The 18,856-nt window shown below is 46.6% G+C and overlaps 1 protein-coding gene across 1 annotated transcript in view; it reads right to left on the bottom strand.

The window, feature by feature from the left end:
• LOC119399083 (COP9 signalosome complex subunit 1-like) overlaps positions 1-18,856 on the bottom strand; it is a 24,184-nt gene that overhangs the window by 1,814 nt on the left and 3,514 nt on the right. Inside the window, exons 2-6 of the mRNA XM_049417524.1 lie at positions 16,473-16,643; positions 15,011-15,146; positions 12,776-12,862; positions 11,142-11,282; positions 1,774-1,868 (exon numbers count right to left, since the gene is read on the bottom strand). Of these exons, the coding sequence (XP_049273481.1) occupies positions 1,774-1,868; positions 11,142-11,282; positions 12,776-12,862; positions 15,011-15,146; positions 16,473-16,643 (630 nt within the window). The remainder of the gene's footprint in view (positions 1-1,773; positions 1,869-11,141; positions 11,283-12,775; positions 12,863-15,010; positions 15,147-16,472; positions 16,644-18,856) is intronic.

Raw genomic sequence — 18,856 nt, 5'->3', positions numbered from 1 at the left:
ACTCGCCGCGAAGTATATGTCGCCGAAAGAACAGTTCGGGGCACTCACTGTTTGGGCAGTGCAGTTCCACGAACGACGCAAGTCCTTTCCGCTTGTCGGCCGGTTCCCGGACACGTAATCCCAAATGGCGACACGTCGGACACATTGCACCGCACACAAGCATGTTCAGTGCTGTCACATCAGCAATCAACGAAGACTCGTCGTCCTGCGATTTTTCTTCGTCTTCGAAGAGTCCGATCTTTTTCTGGGAGGCACTCACATATTCGAATGCCGCGGCAAGCTCGTCGGACGCACCGGCGTCACTGCCACTACGCCTTGCGGCAGCAGACGATCTTTTCGTCGTTTGAGTGTTCGGCTTTGATTTGCGCCGGCGTCCTCGAAATTTGTGCGCCGCGTGAAACTTGACAGGCCGGTGACCGCGCTTCCTACGGCTTTCTTCATCCATAACGGATAAGCACTCGAGAAAAGCGTTGTTCAGCTGCGCTGCTCAACGAGACACGGATCCCGCAAGTAGGCTTCACAGCACACACAGGCGCGCAGCGGCCAATGGCGGCTCCCGATCAGTACCACGTGATTTCAAGCCAGTCGCGGCGCTCGGAAAAGGCGGCAAAAGCGTGCTTCTCTTTATTATTTCTTGCGCTGCAGCAGCGCGGGAAACAGTCGTTATTTGAAGAGTGAGGCTCGGCTCTTCGCCTCATGCGGTCGACAATGGCGAGCGGCGGCGCATTATCAGCGGCAAGGTGCTCGAAGATGACACACTTTCGGCCTTTTGACAGCCACCTTGTGCTCTTTAGACGCAATTTTAAAGCATTTCCAGTTGAGTCTCGACATAGATTTTTTTTTTTTCAGAACAGTAGAGGTACTAATCTTAACAAAACAGGTGAAAACAAAAAATCGATAATTTTTTAGAAAACTCGCGTTTTTTCGACCCGCATCTCCCCTTAAAACACTGATTAGTTGCAGCTCTTGTATTTCGTAGCGGGATCTTAAACAATGTAATTGGAAGCGGATCATTGGTATCGATAATACTATGAATGACCTCAGCAATTTTCAATTCATATAATGCATGCACTGGCAACACATGTTGACTGATTGAATTGTGTGGCTAACAAATGTCTATATGTAAGAGTTATTCAGATGCCAATAACAATGAACCAGCGATGATGCCAGATGAGGTGGGAGTTTTTGACAGCGTATTGGAAGATGAGTCCTCCAATGGCTCTGAGTGAACTGTAACAAATTAATAATGGTTTCCTGCACCTAAGGAAGGCCTGCAGGCATAAGCTTTGCTTCTTCTGCTAGAATGCGCAGCTCGTAAAAGTTTTGCTTATGCAAAATTAATGCCCCGAAATGGGTAAATAGTACGTTATCAGTGCATAAGCAAACATCATTTCATTGCACTGACCGAATTTACAATGGACATTTCTTAGAAACCCAATTTTTGCTTTGAAACTAGCAAGAAAGCGTGGGGTGCAACTTACACAGATGTGCATGTTATAACCCTGAAAATACAGTACTTAAGCTCAGTGCTGCTTTCAGACCACCGCCTTAGTGGACTCGTACACTTTCTTTCTTTCACCTTCTTTCGTAAAAAATTTTTTTAAAAAGGTACTGCATGAAACAAGTTCCAAGCCCCCATTTCTATTCATCCTTTTCAGTTTAAATGTAAAGAACGTTAAACCCGCATTACTTAAACCACAACCTGACTAGCACAGCCAGAAAAGGCCAAGCCGTTGAGCAAGAGAAAAACTGGGAGGAGGATTTTCCTCTTACCTGCTAGAGATGACATTTCGCAGGAGTTCCTGGCGATCAAACGACGCCAGGGCACAGAGTCCGCCGTACATGGCGACGTTGTTCGGGGACAGCATCTAAGGACAAAAGAGAAAGAGCAAAAATAGCTCACATTAAAGGGGCCCTGCAACACTTTTTCAGAGTGGTCAGAAAACGCTGCCGATTGGTACTTGAGGCTCCTTAGAACACGTGAGCCAAACATTACAGTGCAGCACGCTGCCTGGAATTTTACAACTAATTCTTAAAGTCGGCTAGAAATCTCTCTCTCTTCTTTCTACAAATGATGCCATATACCGAAATTACTGTGCCATATACGCAAAGTCCACGGCCGTTGGCTGATTTGAGCATTGTGAGCTGCACAGTTACTGTGACTGCCACAGGATGCCGCGACGTGCCCACTCGCTCGAGATGACACTGAAAGCAAGCCGCACATTCGAAGATAAAACGAAAATTAAGTGCTCAAGCTCATGGCACACGCTGACTAAGGGAAGCATCTTCTTGCCCCCTTGTCAGCCCCATCCCTGCGTAGCTTTCAGTGCGCTCGCTAAAACGAAAGGAGAGAGAAAGTGATTGAAGCATGCGTCAAATCCCTGCAACTCCGCTTGTATTTGACCGATTCTAAAAATTTTTGCACACCCTAATTACTGCTCAAAATTAGAGTATGTATATTATTATCCACGCCCACTCTCTTCTGTGTTGCTTATGAGGTAAAAGGAGTTGACGCTGAGAAACAGTGCTGCCTGTGCAGAAACTAGTGGAGCATGTCGAGCCGCGGCGCAAGAGCGCGGAGTGCACGCATGCGCAGCAAACCACTGTGCACAAATACAAACCGCTCTCGCGCTCACCGCCCACTGTTTGCCGCATGTGTTGCATGTATACGACTTCATAGTCACCGCAGATAAAAAAAATTTGATTATAAATGTTTCAGGATTAAACATTGACCATTAGACCATGACATTCTGTGATTAGACACTGACCGTTAAGCTTTCCATTGCGCTAAATAAAACAGGTACAATAAAAATTGCCTGTCGGTCCCTTTAAGGGGGGACATGGCTTGTGGAGACCAAAAAATCATCAAAGAAAAAAGTTTTTTATTACATTATTGAGATCTACAGCTATTCTTTCGCATGTAAAGCCTAACATAAGTCTTGTAAGATCAGTACAGTAGAACCTCGTTGATACGTTCCCGCTTGATACGATTTCCCGGCTCTTACGCTCGAAATCGCGAAAATTAAAAATAACCCAATACAGCTGTGTGTAATATGTTCCGGTTAATACGTTCCCGGAAAATACGATTATTCAGCAGCAACGTTCAGCACCGCGGAAAACTGGGGTCGTATGATACGTTTTCTACTCAGAAACTCTCATTCAGGTGTGCAAAAAAAGGCCCTCTCAGCGACGGCAGCTTCTCCGCAGTGCCTTTCCCCCCTCCGTGCTTTCTCTGATTTGCTCGATTGTCCCCTCCGCGTCTCTTCCGAACTGCTCGATCGCCGCTCTCTGTCAACCACGCGGCGACGCGGGCTGTCACAATCTTCGAACGGTTTGCCGCGGAAACGCACATGCCGCTGCCGCATCGCCACCGCTGCACAACACGCCGCGACCCGTAACCATAGCAACGCCGCCATTGCGCCTAGTCAATATGGCTGATAATTTCCCGCACACTTTTCTCCCGGAGCGCAATCGTTTTTGGGTTGCTCCGCCCGGCGCAATTCCAGTCGGCGTTCCACTCTGACTGGGCAGTTCTGCCTACCAGCGGGTCATCAGAAGCTGACAGAAAAGATTTGTTCTGGAAGATATCTAGGAGGCTTCTGGTTATCAGACGCCAAAAACGAGACGATGTGCGCTCGCCGCCATCTTTGTGAGGACTCGACAGATCGCAGTGCGGCCGCTTGGGGACTTCACCTTCGGTTGCCATTATGCCGGGCGTTATCTTTTAAAGCCCGAACGCCGTGCGAGATGGCGCGATTACGAGTGGCGGCGAACATACCAGCGCATGTCTCAAGTTAAAACAGAACGCAAACTGATCAGCGCGAGTGTGCGACGTAGTATACGATAGCTGCGAACAGCTGGGTGTGTCCAGATAAGATCGAACACGAGGTCCCGGTCACCATTCCCAATTGTGATGAAATTAACTGCAGGTCTAGGCATTACACCCAGAACAATGGTTTCGCAGTTAGTTTTGCGAAAAAAAATTTTGTTCGCCTGAAAAAAAATATACAAATTTTGGCCGCAAAAAACGCTTTTCCGCCAATTTCGTGATTTCTGAATTTTGAGCGCACCTAGGGAAAAAACGGTGCACTTCTTCGTCACAATATTTATTCCCCTTAAAGAACAAGTGAAACACAATCTTATGAGGCTATTATTTTCCTTGCTTGTCGAAGCACTTTTGAAGAAAAAAATCACAAACTTGGCAAATCGCACAAAATACCTGTATTTCAGGAATTTATTGCTGCAAGCACGTTAAAGTGAGGATAATAAAAATTGGTACATATTAACTTTGATACTTTCGCTCTTTTTTAAAATAATTTGCGTGGTTTTACCGCGCTCCGTTTTACTCGATAATTGGGCTGAAACGTAAGTGATTTACCAAAAACGCCGAACTTTGAAAATGATTTTCTCAAAAAGGCCATTTTTAATTTTTTTTTAAATCTCTCTGATTGAAGTCAAGGGCGTCATCTACCATTGTGCAGAAAAAAACGTTGCATTATTTTGGTTGCTAACAAGTTATAGTGCGTCACATGTGACCATGCCAGCCTAGCGGCCGCGTCGTTCGTTATGTGCTGAAACTCGGATATAAGTTGCTCAAAATACTTGTACGTGACATAATCACAAATCAGCAGCTCCACACCAACAAATGCGCAGTCCGGTGTCATGGTTCAGCAAGCTTTGTCTTGCGATCAGCCGCTTGACAAACCCGCAGCAGCGGCCGCTCGATACTGCGGGCACTCACGTTACATGAGTGCCGCTTCGACGGCGGATGAGCTCCACCTGCGCGCGAAAACTACGCTAAGAGGACGAATGAGATAAGGAATGCATCACTGTGAAAGTTAAAGGCCGTTAAGTGCCAACAAATGTCATAGTATGCAACGAAAACACTGCCGGCGATTTCCTAGTGAGCGCCTCCAGTAGTGCGCTCATGTGTCGCTTTCTCTCTTCTGATGGGCTAAAGATAATTAGGTTCATTCTATGAGCAACATATGACACAAAATAAAGCCATTGACATCTAAAGAAAGCTGTCATACTTGCTTCCGATGGTCGAGCAACTCAAACTGCAGTTGTTCATCTCGTGCCAGAACACTTGTGTCAGCCGGCTGTGAAAAGAAGTGTGTCCAAGTCCTTTGCTTCATTAAAGAACCGCTTTTACAATACTGTATTGTTGTGCGTCCGCAGATAGAATATTCAACGCAAGTCGAGCGCTTATCACGATATTATGCGGCTTCGGGCATAACAGCAGGGGAAAAAAATACATCCGTGCTGTATTGAAGGCGCTCACTGGGAAATCGCCGGCAGTGTTTTCGTTGCATACTATGACATTTGTTGGCACTTAACGGCCTTTAACTTTCACAGTGATGCATTCCTTATCTCATTCGTCCTCTTAGCGTAGTTTTCGCGCGCAGGTGGAGCTCATCCGCCGTCGAAGCGGCACTCATGTAACGTGAGTGCCCGCAGTATCGAGCGGCCGCTGCTGCGGGTTTGTCAAGCGGCTGATCGCAAGACAAAGCTTGCTGAACCATGACACCGGACTGCGCATTTGTTGGTGTGGAGCTGCTGATTTGTGATTATGTCACGTACAAGTATTTTGAGCAACTTATATCCGAGTTTCAGCACATAACGAACGACGCGGCCGCTAGGCTGGCATGGTCACATGTGACGCACTATAACTTGTTAGCAACCAAAATAATGCAACGTTTTTTTCTGCACAATGGTAGATGACGCCCTTGACTTCAATCAGAGAGATTTAAAAAAAAATTAAAAATGGCCTTTTTGAGAAAATCATTTTCAAAGTTCGGCGTTTTTGGTAAATCACTTACGTTTCAGCCCAATTATCGAGTAAAACGGAGCGCGGTAAAACCACGCAAATTATTTTAAAAAAGAGCGAAAGTATCAAAGTTAATATGTACCAATTTTTATTATCCTCACTTTAACGTGCTTGCAGCAATAAATTCCTGAAATACAGGTATTTTGTGCGATTTGCCAAGTTTGTGATTTTTTTCTTCAAAAGTGCTTCGACAAGCAAGGAAAATAATAGCCTCATAAGATTGTGTTTCACTTGTTCTTTAAGGGGAATAAATATTGTGACGAAGAAGTGCACCGTTTTTTCCCTAGGTGCGCTCAAAATTCAGAAATCGCGAAATTGGCGGAAAAGGCGTTTTTTGCGGCCAAAATTTGTATATTTTTTTTTCAGGCGAACAAAATTTTTTTTCGCAAAACTAACTGCGAAACCATTGTTCTGGGTGTAATGCCTAGACCTGCAGTAAATTTCATCGCAATCGGGAATGGTGACCGGGACCTCGTGTTCGATCTTATCTGGACACACCCAGCTGTCGCTTTCGGGGACGCTTATCACTCTCGCGAGATATCGCATATCGTGTTGTACCGCGATTGTTACGTGCACTGCGAAGAGTTGAGAAGCCTTTAGAGGGGCGGCAGTTTTCTTCACGGACGGGGCGAGTCACACGTGATCTTTCGAACGTACGTGATCGTATCCCAAATGCGTATGTTCGAGAATATCACTTCTGCTCTTCGGCAAACCTAGCCCCATAATTCCAACCGACAATGCAGAAAGAACCGACGCTCATGCGGCGCAAAGTTCGATTTTGCAATACAGTCAACTGCCGATTTTTCGGACTCCCTAGGGACCGCGAAATCGTCCGAAAAATCGGGCAGTCCGAAAAATCAAATTCATGCTTTTTTATTTAGCTGAAGCGGTCAAATCGCCCCAGCCACGTCTGAAATAGCTTTAATGCCTCCCAGTACAATTATCAGGCATTTTGGTGCGCGCCCAGGCTCTCGCAAATACATTCGGTACCTGCCGCGAACCCCGCTTAACTACGTACGTGCCAACCGCCACTTCTGCATCTCGTGATGAGCGCCGCTGATAACAGCAAAGCGCGGAATAGATTACGGCTATCTCGCATGAAGCGTAAGACAGAACGCTGTCAAATGTTCACCTTTAAGAGTTTGTAAACGATGACGCGGAACACAATGACTGTGGCGGAAGAGCGGACGACTCATCCGGCTTTCTCTGATGCTTGTGCGCATGTAAACGATGTGCACACACATCGCCGATACGCAGCATTTGCTGCCGTGTGAAGCCGATCGTTTCTAGTTGTGTGCAGCACATCGCCAACTAAGCTGACGCTGTCACTTTACTGTTGCTCTATCGTACGCACGCATTTATCATGAAAGGGTTCGTGATGCGCACTTAGTTCCTGACCGCACACGGGCGCGGCAATGACGAGTTGGTTTCGTCCGCGAAGGCAACGCGTCTATGCGGCGCACTTAGCGGTCTCGCACAAAGACGCAGCAGGAATGGCGGCGCGGCGTATTTGGGTTCTCGCCTATTAAATGCGTGCAGTACGCATGCAACTGCGCTAGGCCACTTGCACTACCGAGCAGTTAACTGAAGATGCTTATCGTAAAGGTTGTCAGCGATTAAGCCGTACTACAGTGGCTAGAATACTAGAAGTGTGATCACCACCAAGCGGCTGCAATGGGAGGTAGTGACGCCGCCTTGCGACGTTTCCGCTAGGTGGCGCGCGCTGTCGTATACACGTCAGGCTCTCAGGCTGCGCACGTTGTTCAATGCTGGAACTCGCCGGTTAGACGTGATTCTTTTGCCTGTTTACGCTGTTCTTTCGTGCTACATTTGCTGGTCGGACAGCCTTGTCGTGTTTACGTTATGTCTTTTGCGGAGTGTGTGCCATGAGCAGACGTCAGAGCCACTGTTTTGTGCCCAGATGCTCAACTGGGTACAAAACGTGCAAGCAGAAGCTTTCATTGTTTGGAGTCCCGAAGACAACCATTTGTTCCAGCAGTGGCAGCGTAATATACCAAGAGGAGACGAGCCTTTGGAAAAGAATGCTGCCGTTCCAATCCCCGAGATCCAATCGAAAAGCTATTCGGGATGATTCGTCAGTTATCCGGGTGCAATGATCATCCCACATCGACCCAGTTCCTTACTGCCGTGAATTCCCTTAGCTTTTGCAATTTGGTAAAAGCACCAGACACGGGCAACTGTGCAGATGACACACTTACGTCATTAGTTGGGACTGATGAGGTGGCCATCCATGTTGACAATTTACTGGACACTGGAAAGCTGGACGAAGATTCAAGTGTACTACAGGCATCGACTCCTTTCTGACCATGTGTATCCTGTGCAAGTCAGTGACGGAAGATTGGTGTACTATTTGGCCGGCTATGTGGCACGGAGGAAACTTATGGCAACGAAATGCCAGGACTGTTTTGAGCAGGTGCTCAAATCCCTCGAGAACGCAGATAAGGATCTTGCGTCATTCACAGCATTCTGTGATGTTGGAGGGCTTTTGTACCTGTCACCTGAACTATTTTCATTTGTGGAGGCACTGGAGGACACATTCACATCGTGGTTCAGTTATAATAAGCTCTAAAGGGACCAGGGGCGTAGCCAGAAATTTTTTTCGGGGCGGGGGGTTCAACCATACTTTATGTATGTTCGTGCGTGCGTTTGTATATGTGCGTGCCTATATACGCAAGCAAAACTGAAAAATTTCGGAGGGGGGGTGAACCCCCCCCCCCTGGCTACGCCCCTGAAAGGGACACTTTAGTTGAACTTCTTAACTCAATGCAGACCGTACCATCTGTATAGTGTGCGACGCACACAAGCAAGATCTGACGAGCAACATAATCAAGTTTTTTTGTTCTCACACGGCTTCACTTCTTCACGAAATCTCTAAACAAACAGAGAAGTTCTGCAAGAGAAAGATCAAAGCACTTCAAGTTTCGAAGGGCGATGTTATGTGCATCACCCTGTAATGTGCTAGCTTTCTTCCCTACTTTGATTCCCCCAACTTTAAATAAAATGTGTAAGAAGACTAAAATGCTCTCCGATTTTCTGTGCAGTTGTTAATTGAAAAATATTTCCACTGTGAATACGCAAGAATACTTAAGTTCTTGAAAACTATCTTATGCAAAATGTTAGGTATACTGTAACATGAAGAAAATTGATATCAATGTCATAGTAGCATTTTTTTTTTCGTGCTTCTTGAGGTTGCTTATAACCTTGTGATATGGCAATCCCCCCAAAATGCTAATTAGTTACATTTCTCAGCATCAAGGAACGATCGCAAGCAGTGGCAAGCTTAGCTGGCCGCGATGTTTGCGAACGATGTAAAGCTTCACTTATGATACTGTGCGTACGGTCATACCATACGGTGATGTTGTTTGATAATATCTGCCGCAAATTTCATTTCTTTATAAGGCACTTACGCCCTGCATTATAGTAGAGACACTAATAAAAATTTACGGCGCAAACAAAACCATATGAGCCACAAATCAGCCTTGACATGGCAGCTTCGCTGCAGCGAGCCGAGCGAGCGACGTGTAAGCTACAACCAGCGCCACCTAGACAGCGCCGGTCGAGGCATCGGTGGAGAGCGTCAGCGCAGGCGGCGCGGTCTTCCAATTCCCTATTCTAGCCACTGTAGCCGTACTGGCGCGTTTGCCAGCCGCCGCCATCACGCCTCCTTGCATTTCCGCTGCTTATCCGTAACATCGCCGCACGGCGCCGCGATAGCGGCCCCGTTGAATTTCTGGTCTGCTTCACCCCATAATACTTCGGCATTGCGGCAAAGCTGACTTTCGGACTCTGCTACTGTCTCAAACAGATCGACTCGCGAAAGTGCTGGTTCGAACCTACGAGATAATAGACGCGGCAGAGGTGGGGGCTTCAAATAATGCCTTTCGGATCTGCAATTTGGGCAGAAAGTCCGAAAAATCGGACGCGGAATAGCTTCAGCGTCCGAAATTTCGGACGTTCTAATACATTGAAGTCTATGGGGCTGGTGACGGTGCCGCGAAACCGTCCGAATTTTCGAGCATGTCCGGAAAATCGGGCGTCCGAAAAATCGGCAGTCGACTGTATTCGGGTTGTCTCGGGATTTCAATACACGTGACCACGGCGTTATTTTCGGTCAGGATCGGAACTAGCTGGCTGACCTCTGGCGGCCAGCGAGATGCCAGGAGTCCGAAAATCGAAGAGTCCCTCCATGTTTTTTGAGAAATAAATGTTTTTTGCCCTTGCACCTCAATATGGGCTTGTCAGCCTCAATTTTTACTGGATTCGGATCGTACGTTTTCCCGGATCATACGTTTATTTTCCGTGTTTTTTTCGGAAGCGTATCAACGAGGTTCTACTGTATTTCATCCGCTATTCAAGATCCGTGATATGAGTACGAGCTGAACATTAAATGTTTTTGGGTCACTTATTTAGCTTGTCTGAGTGATATCTCATAATCTAGAACAGCTAGAGCTGTAATTACTTTTTAACATAAAGGCCAAGCTGTGTATCACAAAGTGCTGAGAGCAGAATTTTCATTTTCTGCTCATAGATCTTTTAAATTTGATTTTCTTTTTTCTTTATGGTATTCACGGTATAAACATTGAATTTCAATCATCTGCAGAATGACAAGTTGTGATTCGATCTGAAAACTGCTTGCAGCATTGCTCTTATTGCATATTGTAGTATCTATCTACCTAATAATATGCACTTTCTGTCGACCGGCTTTCTTTCTATTGTCTCCGGAAACAATAAAGAGGCAGCTTTGTGTGTCTCATAAACCCCTTTAGCTACAAACAAAATTACTGCACATTTGCAATCAGTTTGCAAAACTGAACAAGTCTATTTAGTTTCATCAGGTTTGGACATAAAATACAGCAAATATCTCCACAAGCCATGTCCCCCCTTAACAAACACAACACGTCAAACTTTTTATAAGGCCGCAACCACTCAATAAGCTGTCCAAATTCATTATGCTCAAACCTCATTATAACGAAGTTACATCTTACACGAGAATAACTTTGTTATACCCGAAAATTCGTTATAAACGTATATTCCTAACACTGTATGTATAGCAAGACTTTTTGATTTACTTCGTTATAACAGATATTTCGTTATATCCGTGTTCGTTATATCGAGGTTCCAGTATACCTCATTACAGTGACTTCATTACATTTACTTCATTAGAGCCAGAACAACAGAGACAGGCACTTGCCTCAATGGCTCTGTTTGTGCTTTTGTCGACACCTCGCACTGATGCAACAACACAGATAACAAACTACTAGCCCGTCCCCGAATCTCGCCGCCCACTCACGTCCGGGAAATCGCAGTGGTCGAAGCTGGCCTGGAGGAAGTTCTTGGCGGCCGACTTGTACTTCTTGGTGGCCAGCTCGGCCAGACCGGCCGCGCACCGCAGCTTAGTCACCGTGCTCTGGTGGGTGTCCTTGGCATGGCCCTGCGAAACATGGCGTTTTTTTTTCTTTAGCAGTGCTTAACCGTTTTTCTCCCGCTGACGAGTATAGTCGTCCTGAGATTTTGTACCAAAATGATCAGTGACTACTACATTCGTCATCGACAAAAATTGGTCCCACATGGAACCAACGACAACTACAGTAGAACCCCGCTGTTACGTTCCTCACTGCTACGTTTTCCCGGCTGTTACGTCGTTTTCCGCCAGTCCCGGCATAGCTCCCATAGGATACAATGAACTGGGAACCCCACTGTTACGTCGTAACTGTCGGACCGTTCCCGTATGATACGTCGCGAAGTGTGCTCGGAGCCGACCGAGTGACTACCGAAGAGAGCGGTCATTGGTGCATTTTCACGCAGGTTGGCCTGGTTTGACCGTAACATTAGCCGCATGAGAGGTGCAAGAAACAGGATCTCTCGATTGATGCAAACAAATGCGTCGCCTTCGAGATTCGTACTGCAAAGATGGCGTCTATGACGTAATTGCTCGCGAAAGCAAGGCCTTCGAGATCGGCATTTACTATTGACAAAAGCATAGCCTTTCAAATTTGTATTTCACAAACATGGCGTCTATGACGTAATTGCTTGCGAAAGCAAGGCCTTCGAGATTGGCATTCACTTCTGCCATCGCGCTGGCGTAGATTCATCATCATCGTTATTTGTCGGAGGATGGGAGGAGTTCGAGCTGGTTGGAGCTCGCATGGTCGTGCATGCGGTTCGCGGTCAGACTCGCGGCGCTGGTCGTGATTGCGTGTGCTTAGTTCTTACATGCCTACAGCTGTTGGTGTTAAAAAAATCACATAGGTTGATTAGATTTCTGTATATGAGGCCATCCCCAGCTCCGCGTATCCGTCGACTAGATCGTGGCTGAGCGCGCCAATTTTCGTGCTGCTCGTAAGCATTGAAATAAAATTCTGTACCACTAAATATTTTGTCGTTTTTCCTGTTTTTCGGCTCTTGCGTTTCCCGTCTCTCACGTTTATTTTCTACGGTTCTACTGTATACTCTTCAAAGCTGTTTCTTGAAGCTAGATGGCCACACTTGTCCATGTTGTGCCGTATGCGTCTCGGCTTTCATTGTATTGCTATGCGGTGAAGCCATCTTCCAGTTATCTTTTTTTTTTGCAATTACTGAAATAAGGGAACCCCAATGAAATGAAAGATGGTACCGTTTTAATCAGAGAAAAAGAGCTCTAGAAATTGTGCGAAAACAATTTTTTGGTAAATTTGGTACAATTTTCTTATTTTAGGGTAGAGAAGGGATAAAAGTATCCCTTCATTAGAGGGACACTGATGTGAAAGGGACACATTGTTAAATATGACAATTCATTACATACATATTCAGTATATGTAAGTTTGACTGTACATCGATGGTTAGACTTTTGTGGAAGGAGACAGGCAGCCCTGAAAGCATGCAAATCCTGCAAATTAGGAGACGGCATAAAAGTGAATTAAACAGAAGACATAAATGAGCAAGTACAAAACGTACCTCGGCAAATTCTGGCGTCGCCTCGGCCTTGTTGACGTAAGTAAGCACGTGGGACCAGTTCTGCAGGTAGATGCTGACCTGCGAAAGACGAGAAAATTTCAGATATCAAAGAACGACAACGACAACGAGGTTAGGCTAACTCTCAGCCGCAGTGGAGCAGATGTGAAGCAGATGCCAAGGGAGCTATTTTATATTAAAGGAGCACTGACATCAAATTTACGCATGTCAAGATTTTTGCATCCACGAGTAGTTATCTACCCCCTAGTAGCGATTCGCGACAGAAAATGCAACTGAGCGACGAATAGCTATTTGTTTTATTGATTTATATCACCGGTATCTAGCACGATTCAAAAAGGCCTGCAAGCCCGTCATTTTTTAGCGCTGGCAGTACTCCCTCGCGGTCAACTCCAGACCGCGCCCCAGTTTACCACTTGCCCACAGAAAGGAGTGACGTGAGGATCAGCTGCTCAGCTAACATTTCGTCTGCTAGGCGCGCACGTTCAGTCATGCCTTGTCACCAGCGCCGCCGCCGTCGCCGCCAAAAGTATCGACTTGTATTTTAGAAGAACTTCTTGCTGGGCGAGTTGGTGCATGTTCGTGGTGGGAATCGTTGCGCATTCAATCGGACCAACACAGGAAGGAAGGACAGAGTAAACGGAAAGAGCGCATCGACTTGTGTTGAAGACGACATTCTGGAACTTAGAATCACCGCGATACGCGACGTCGCGAATCATTTTCACTTCGACCCTTTGCAAAACAGCGATTCAGAAATGGACGCCGTTCCAAGACGCAACGAGGAGGTGCGTGGGGACGCACGCTTGGGCCATACTCGCTGGTGTGTCTCAATTAGCTATATCAGAGAATTTTAGGGTGCACAGCATTCTGGTATACGCAAAGGGGTCTATGGAATATCGGCGTAGTGAATGCACACCAGCGGAGAAATAGAACACGATAGGTTTCTACAATAACAATTCTGTGCTTGCCAGGTTCTTCTTTGCACCGCCAGATGGCCCCACCTATCCAGCCTCTCACGGTTACGGCTGCATAACCCGGCATTACGCCAGCGCAAGGAAGTCCACGGACAAACTAACATTCACTATTAACGCCACATGCATGTTACTTGTTATCGATGTTATTTATCTATAGGCTACTCCACTTTGATAGCTTGCGGTCGTGTTGGCGTGTACCGTACTAGAAGGAGAGGTCATAACCGTACGTGTAATGAAACGCCACGCACTTTCCGCTTTTTCCGCGCCTCGACGAGCAGGTCCACACTACGCAGCGGTTTCCCGACATGCTGACACGCAGTCGTAGTCGCTCCGATTGATCGCACTCAGGCTGTGGAGCACACGACAAATTAGTCGATGCGACACGATGAATCGCAAGCACGGATCGGGACAGCAAGGAGAGCCACTGGCTGGGAGTGAGAGCGTCGCGCCACAATAAATACACTTAGATCGGCGACGTCACTGTTACTAGCGTACCGTCACTCAGGATGGTATTTGCGGAATGTATCACACCTTACACGTAGCACTAGTGTCGATGTCACAGCGTGATCAATCTTCCGTTGAGCTTTTGTACGCTGTTTGCCCTCGAAATAAAATTACTTCCACGCGACCGACGCCATTCAAATTTGGCCAAGAAGACCTATGCATACCGAGCAATCGAATGAATGGCACATCTCGACTTTAAGATTTGATGTCAGTGCTCCTTTAAAGAAGAATTGGGACACTTTCCCCACGAACTTGATTAGCCATATGTCAGCAAACCTCTTATGACAAGAGCTCACAGTTTTCACTGTCAATGTTTAAACAATTTGAATTGAAATCTGCAATTTTATGTGCCAGAACCTGCAATCTTATTGCAAGGCAGGCCATAGCTGGAAATGCGGGAATAATTTTTACTCGTCATCTTTCCTGAAATGTAAAAACACCAGCATTTTTTATTCAACCAGGATCAAACTTGTGACCTCAAAGCTCAGGAAAGTAATGAGAATGTATTAAACCACTCCAATGTGTCACTGCAAGGTTAATTATTTTGTTCTGGGGTTTTTCCAGACAAAAACCAAGATATGAATTTTGTTTCTCGTTCGCTGCATAAATTGAGGTTTCATTACAGTCCAATGTGGCGAGTGCAACATGCAACAGATGCGCGACTGTAACATCAGGCATCTGCGGCAAGCACAAGCAACTTGCAGCAACGCGTGGATCAACCAACATGCGTCACCTTTATCACATTGAGGCACATGTTGACGACGTGCCGACTGCTGGTGCAGTAGTCGCGCGCCCGTGAGAAGCACTTCAGCGCGTTGTTGAGGTCTCCGCAGTCGAGGTAGTGGTCACCCAAGTCGTCGTGTCCACGTCTGCATGGACGTCATTTTCTCCTGAACATCTCGGAATATGTTTTTAGCCTAAAACGCTCTTAAAATCCATGCCCTCGTTTCCCCACACATCCCGCTGGCTAGTGTCAATCTTGACTTCAGTAATACTGGAAAAATCACCGCATTAAAGGATGATCTTCAGGCTCGTGGAGTGTGGAGAAACCTCATGGTCTAACCCAGGGGTCTGAAACATGCGGCCCGCACATGACTGTCTTCATCCCAAATTCTTATGTTCTTTTTGTTATTTTCCTAATAGTTATCTTCATGAGTTAAACACGTGACTGGTTTCAAGAATTTCTTTTTTTCATGAGGCGCCCCATGCAGCCACCACATGTAACCGTAGAAAAAAAATTCTATAGTATTTCATAATCAATGTCCAGATTTCAGTCATTCTGCAGATCAGTATCGATACGTTTCTCGAAAGCTGGCATGAAATCCCCTTCAGAAGTGACCCATATACGAGTTATGAAATAGACCTTCTTTAAAAATGACAATGTTCACTGCCCACACCTCTGCGGAAGACTAAATTTCGTGACTGCAGGCCTGCTAGCTGAAGCGAGCTTGCAGACCCCGAGTTAACTGTTCGGCCATTCGTGCATGCATAAGTTGACGAATGAGGTAATCAGCTCTTTTTTTTTTTCTGTGCTAGCGTGATGACCATAGGCATGCCCTGGGTTCCCCATTTAGGGGGGCGGGAGGGGAGAAGTGTCACCACAAAGTATTGGGGGCTGGGGCGAGGCCTCCCCCTCCCCCCTGCCTCCACTTGTGCACATGCCCATGGCGGTGATGCACCAGACGTGGTGCATAATGCAGCAATAAGGGTGCACCAGTTTTCCCATCTTTCCCAACCAAGATGGCACTCGACACTGCTTTTGGAATCGGCCGGGGTCAATCCGAATGCCACAACGAGCAGGTGGTGCATAAAATCCGGTTGCAGATTGACTGCGCTAGTGCGCAATCTTTACACTGATGCACTGAGCATTGTGCCACAGATGGTGCTACGCATTCCCCCGGCCAAAACTCCATGCAGATGCCACAAAACCAGTTGTAGGCGGGTGCACAGTACACCAAATGTCACAACCGTCGCTTGTAATAAGCAGACAAATTCAGGTTCAGCATGCGCCAGCAATTGTTTTGTCGATATCTCTTTTAATTACCAACCCTGACTCACTCCACAGTGCCTACCACTGTGGCCAAAGTGATTCTGCAAAAGTGTGCAAATACCTCATCTCATGCGCATCAAACATTCATACGCATTTTCTCAGACGTCCTGTTACAGCGGTCACTCACAACTCTATGAAACTTCACCTGATGCTCTCCTTGATCGAGTTGCTCTTGTAGTTCTTGAGATCGGTGTCGAGCTTCTCAAGTTTCAATGCCGCCTTCTTGCTGCGCGTCTCGATCCACTGGTTGTCGAGGGGCGGCACGGCTCCAGAGCTGCCGCTGCCACCGGTGACATCCGGCAGGTTCGGCGTGCTCCTGCGATTTGAAGATGTGCACGAAAGAGAGTGACGTCACACTACGTCATTAGTTCATTCGTTTCACCACACGGACAAAAGGGTGCACGGGGAAAAGCTACAAAGAGCTTGACTGTCCTAAAGTCTGTAGATTTCTTGCTTTTGTATAAGTAACGACATCTGAGGCCTCTCCAGACCTCCTCTCACATGCAGCCGGCATCTGCCGCCACGTTCTTCCTCACCTGGACGATTCAGAAATCCACGCGCATTGTAGTACATTACCCTGCACCTCCTAGTCGGCAAGACGCGAACGCAGCGCACGTGTCCCCTCCCCGCGTATCCAACACCCCAGTGAGCAGGAGATGCATATCCCACTGTTTCACCAGGGTGTGTCTGCGACTCTGCGGGGCGATCAGCTAAAACAGCCAATGCCTCTAGCACGGTGGCCTCTATAGGAGGCACTGGAAAAGCGTCGGGTAGAACATGGCTACCGGAAATGAGCGTCACCCAATGAGATTCGTCGGTGGCGCTTCAATGGTTGTCGCTACTTAAAGAAAAGGAGAAAAAATCTAGGGACTTTAGACTATCCCGAAGAGTCCGAAAAGTTCGGTGATGAGGATGATAATGCTCCAAGTATGATTGGCACCTGCCCATTCAAGAGAATTGGCCAAGAGTCGGGCAGGCAAAAGATATCAAACATCTCACTTGATACCAGAAATTTGGGCGTCAAGTACAATGAACAGTTATTCTTATTTAATAATAGTATAAATTGACCATTTCGATTAAAGGGATACTGACACCAATTTTCGAAGCTGAGTTTACTCCACCATACAGATCTGTATACAAAGACGGCTCTGAGCAATGAAGCTCAGGAAATGCTGGTATTTTATTTCAACTTTGAAATCAATTTTTGCATGGCGTACCTACTGACATCGACACAATCGTGTCCATCAGGCTACAGTACCAATACCAGTGACTTCACACACCAGTACTGCTAGTTGTGATGACACCAGGTACCAAAATATACCGTATTTACTCTAATCTAACGCGACACCTTTTTTCCGGGAAAACGAGTCCAAAAATCGCATGCGCGTTAGAATCGAGTACCGAAAAAAAAAAAAGAAACCTGTTATCCTATTGCCATCGACATTTCAAAATGGCCGCCTCCTACGCGCCTTGGCCATTTCTGCCATTTTTTCAGTTCGTACGTGTGCTGAGGAGATTGTCATCCCGTTCTGCGTTCGCATCGACGGCATGGAAGTGTCGACTCCAAATACTCTACGAGTGTACCACGATGTTGCATTTAAAAGAATAGTTATTACATGTGCAGAGAGACGGACGGAAATCGGGCCGCATCGCGGTCGTTCGGAGTTCCCGAAACGTGCGTGCGAGACTGGCACAAACAGAAGCAGAAGATTTTTTACAGCAAAGCTTCACGAAAAAGTTTCTGTGGACAAAAGCAGGGCCGGTTTCCCGAAATCGAAGAGTGTTGACAGCGACAAGGAGTTGTCCGACAGCGACGAGAACTGATCCATTACGCGACTCGTATCGCCGCCGTAGTGGTGACAGTTTTAGCGGCAAGGCCCACTTTTTGACTTTGTGTTTTACTCTTTTGAAACTTTAGTTCTTTAAAACCCAAATACTTGTTCTTCTGAATGTGCGAAGTTTGACTCGTACGGACATTTTTTTTTCTTTTCTCTCACGAAAAATGGGTGCGCGTTACAATCGATGTATTACTTTTTTTTTTTTGGTCGCGGAAAACGGGTGCGTGTTACAATCGAGGGCGCGGTAGAACCGAGTAACTACGGTAGAAGCCATCGGCCATACCATGCAGAATGCGCCGGTTCTCGTCCAAAATATAGAAGGTTTCAGTGTTTACAAACACATGCACTGGACGGCTTCCGGTTTTGTCCACTGAGGGGTTGTATGCTAGCGTTGGCGGGGAATAAAAGCCTTGGCGAGTAACCCACAGATTTTCAGCACTTTCCTCTGTGCATTTGGCCAAATATCTCAAATAAACACTCTTCTAGGCTGTATACAAGATTACAAGAATTACTCTTGAATTTCATGCGCCCTCCTTTTATCCAAAAACGTAAAAAGAGACTTTCCTTACTCTGAGACAACTTTAAAAAGTCACAGTTTCGCCGCAAGGGCGAAGCAGTGAATGGGACAGCAAGAAAAGCGGCCCGTGATGGACGTGCTGCTACGGTGGAGAAACGCAACTACCGCGCGAGG

This window comes from Rhipicephalus sanguineus, chromosome 7, assembly GCF_013339695.2.
Source record: "Rhipicephalus sanguineus isolate Rsan-2018 chromosome 7, BIME_Rsan_1.4, whole genome shotgun sequence".
In the NCBI taxonomy this organism is placed as follows: domain Eukaryota; kingdom Metazoa; phylum Arthropoda; class Arachnida; order Ixodida; family Ixodidae; genus Rhipicephalus; species Rhipicephalus sanguineus.
The sequence above is the reverse complement of the archived record's forward strand: the minus strand, read 5'-3'. Positions and strand labels throughout refer to the sequence as shown.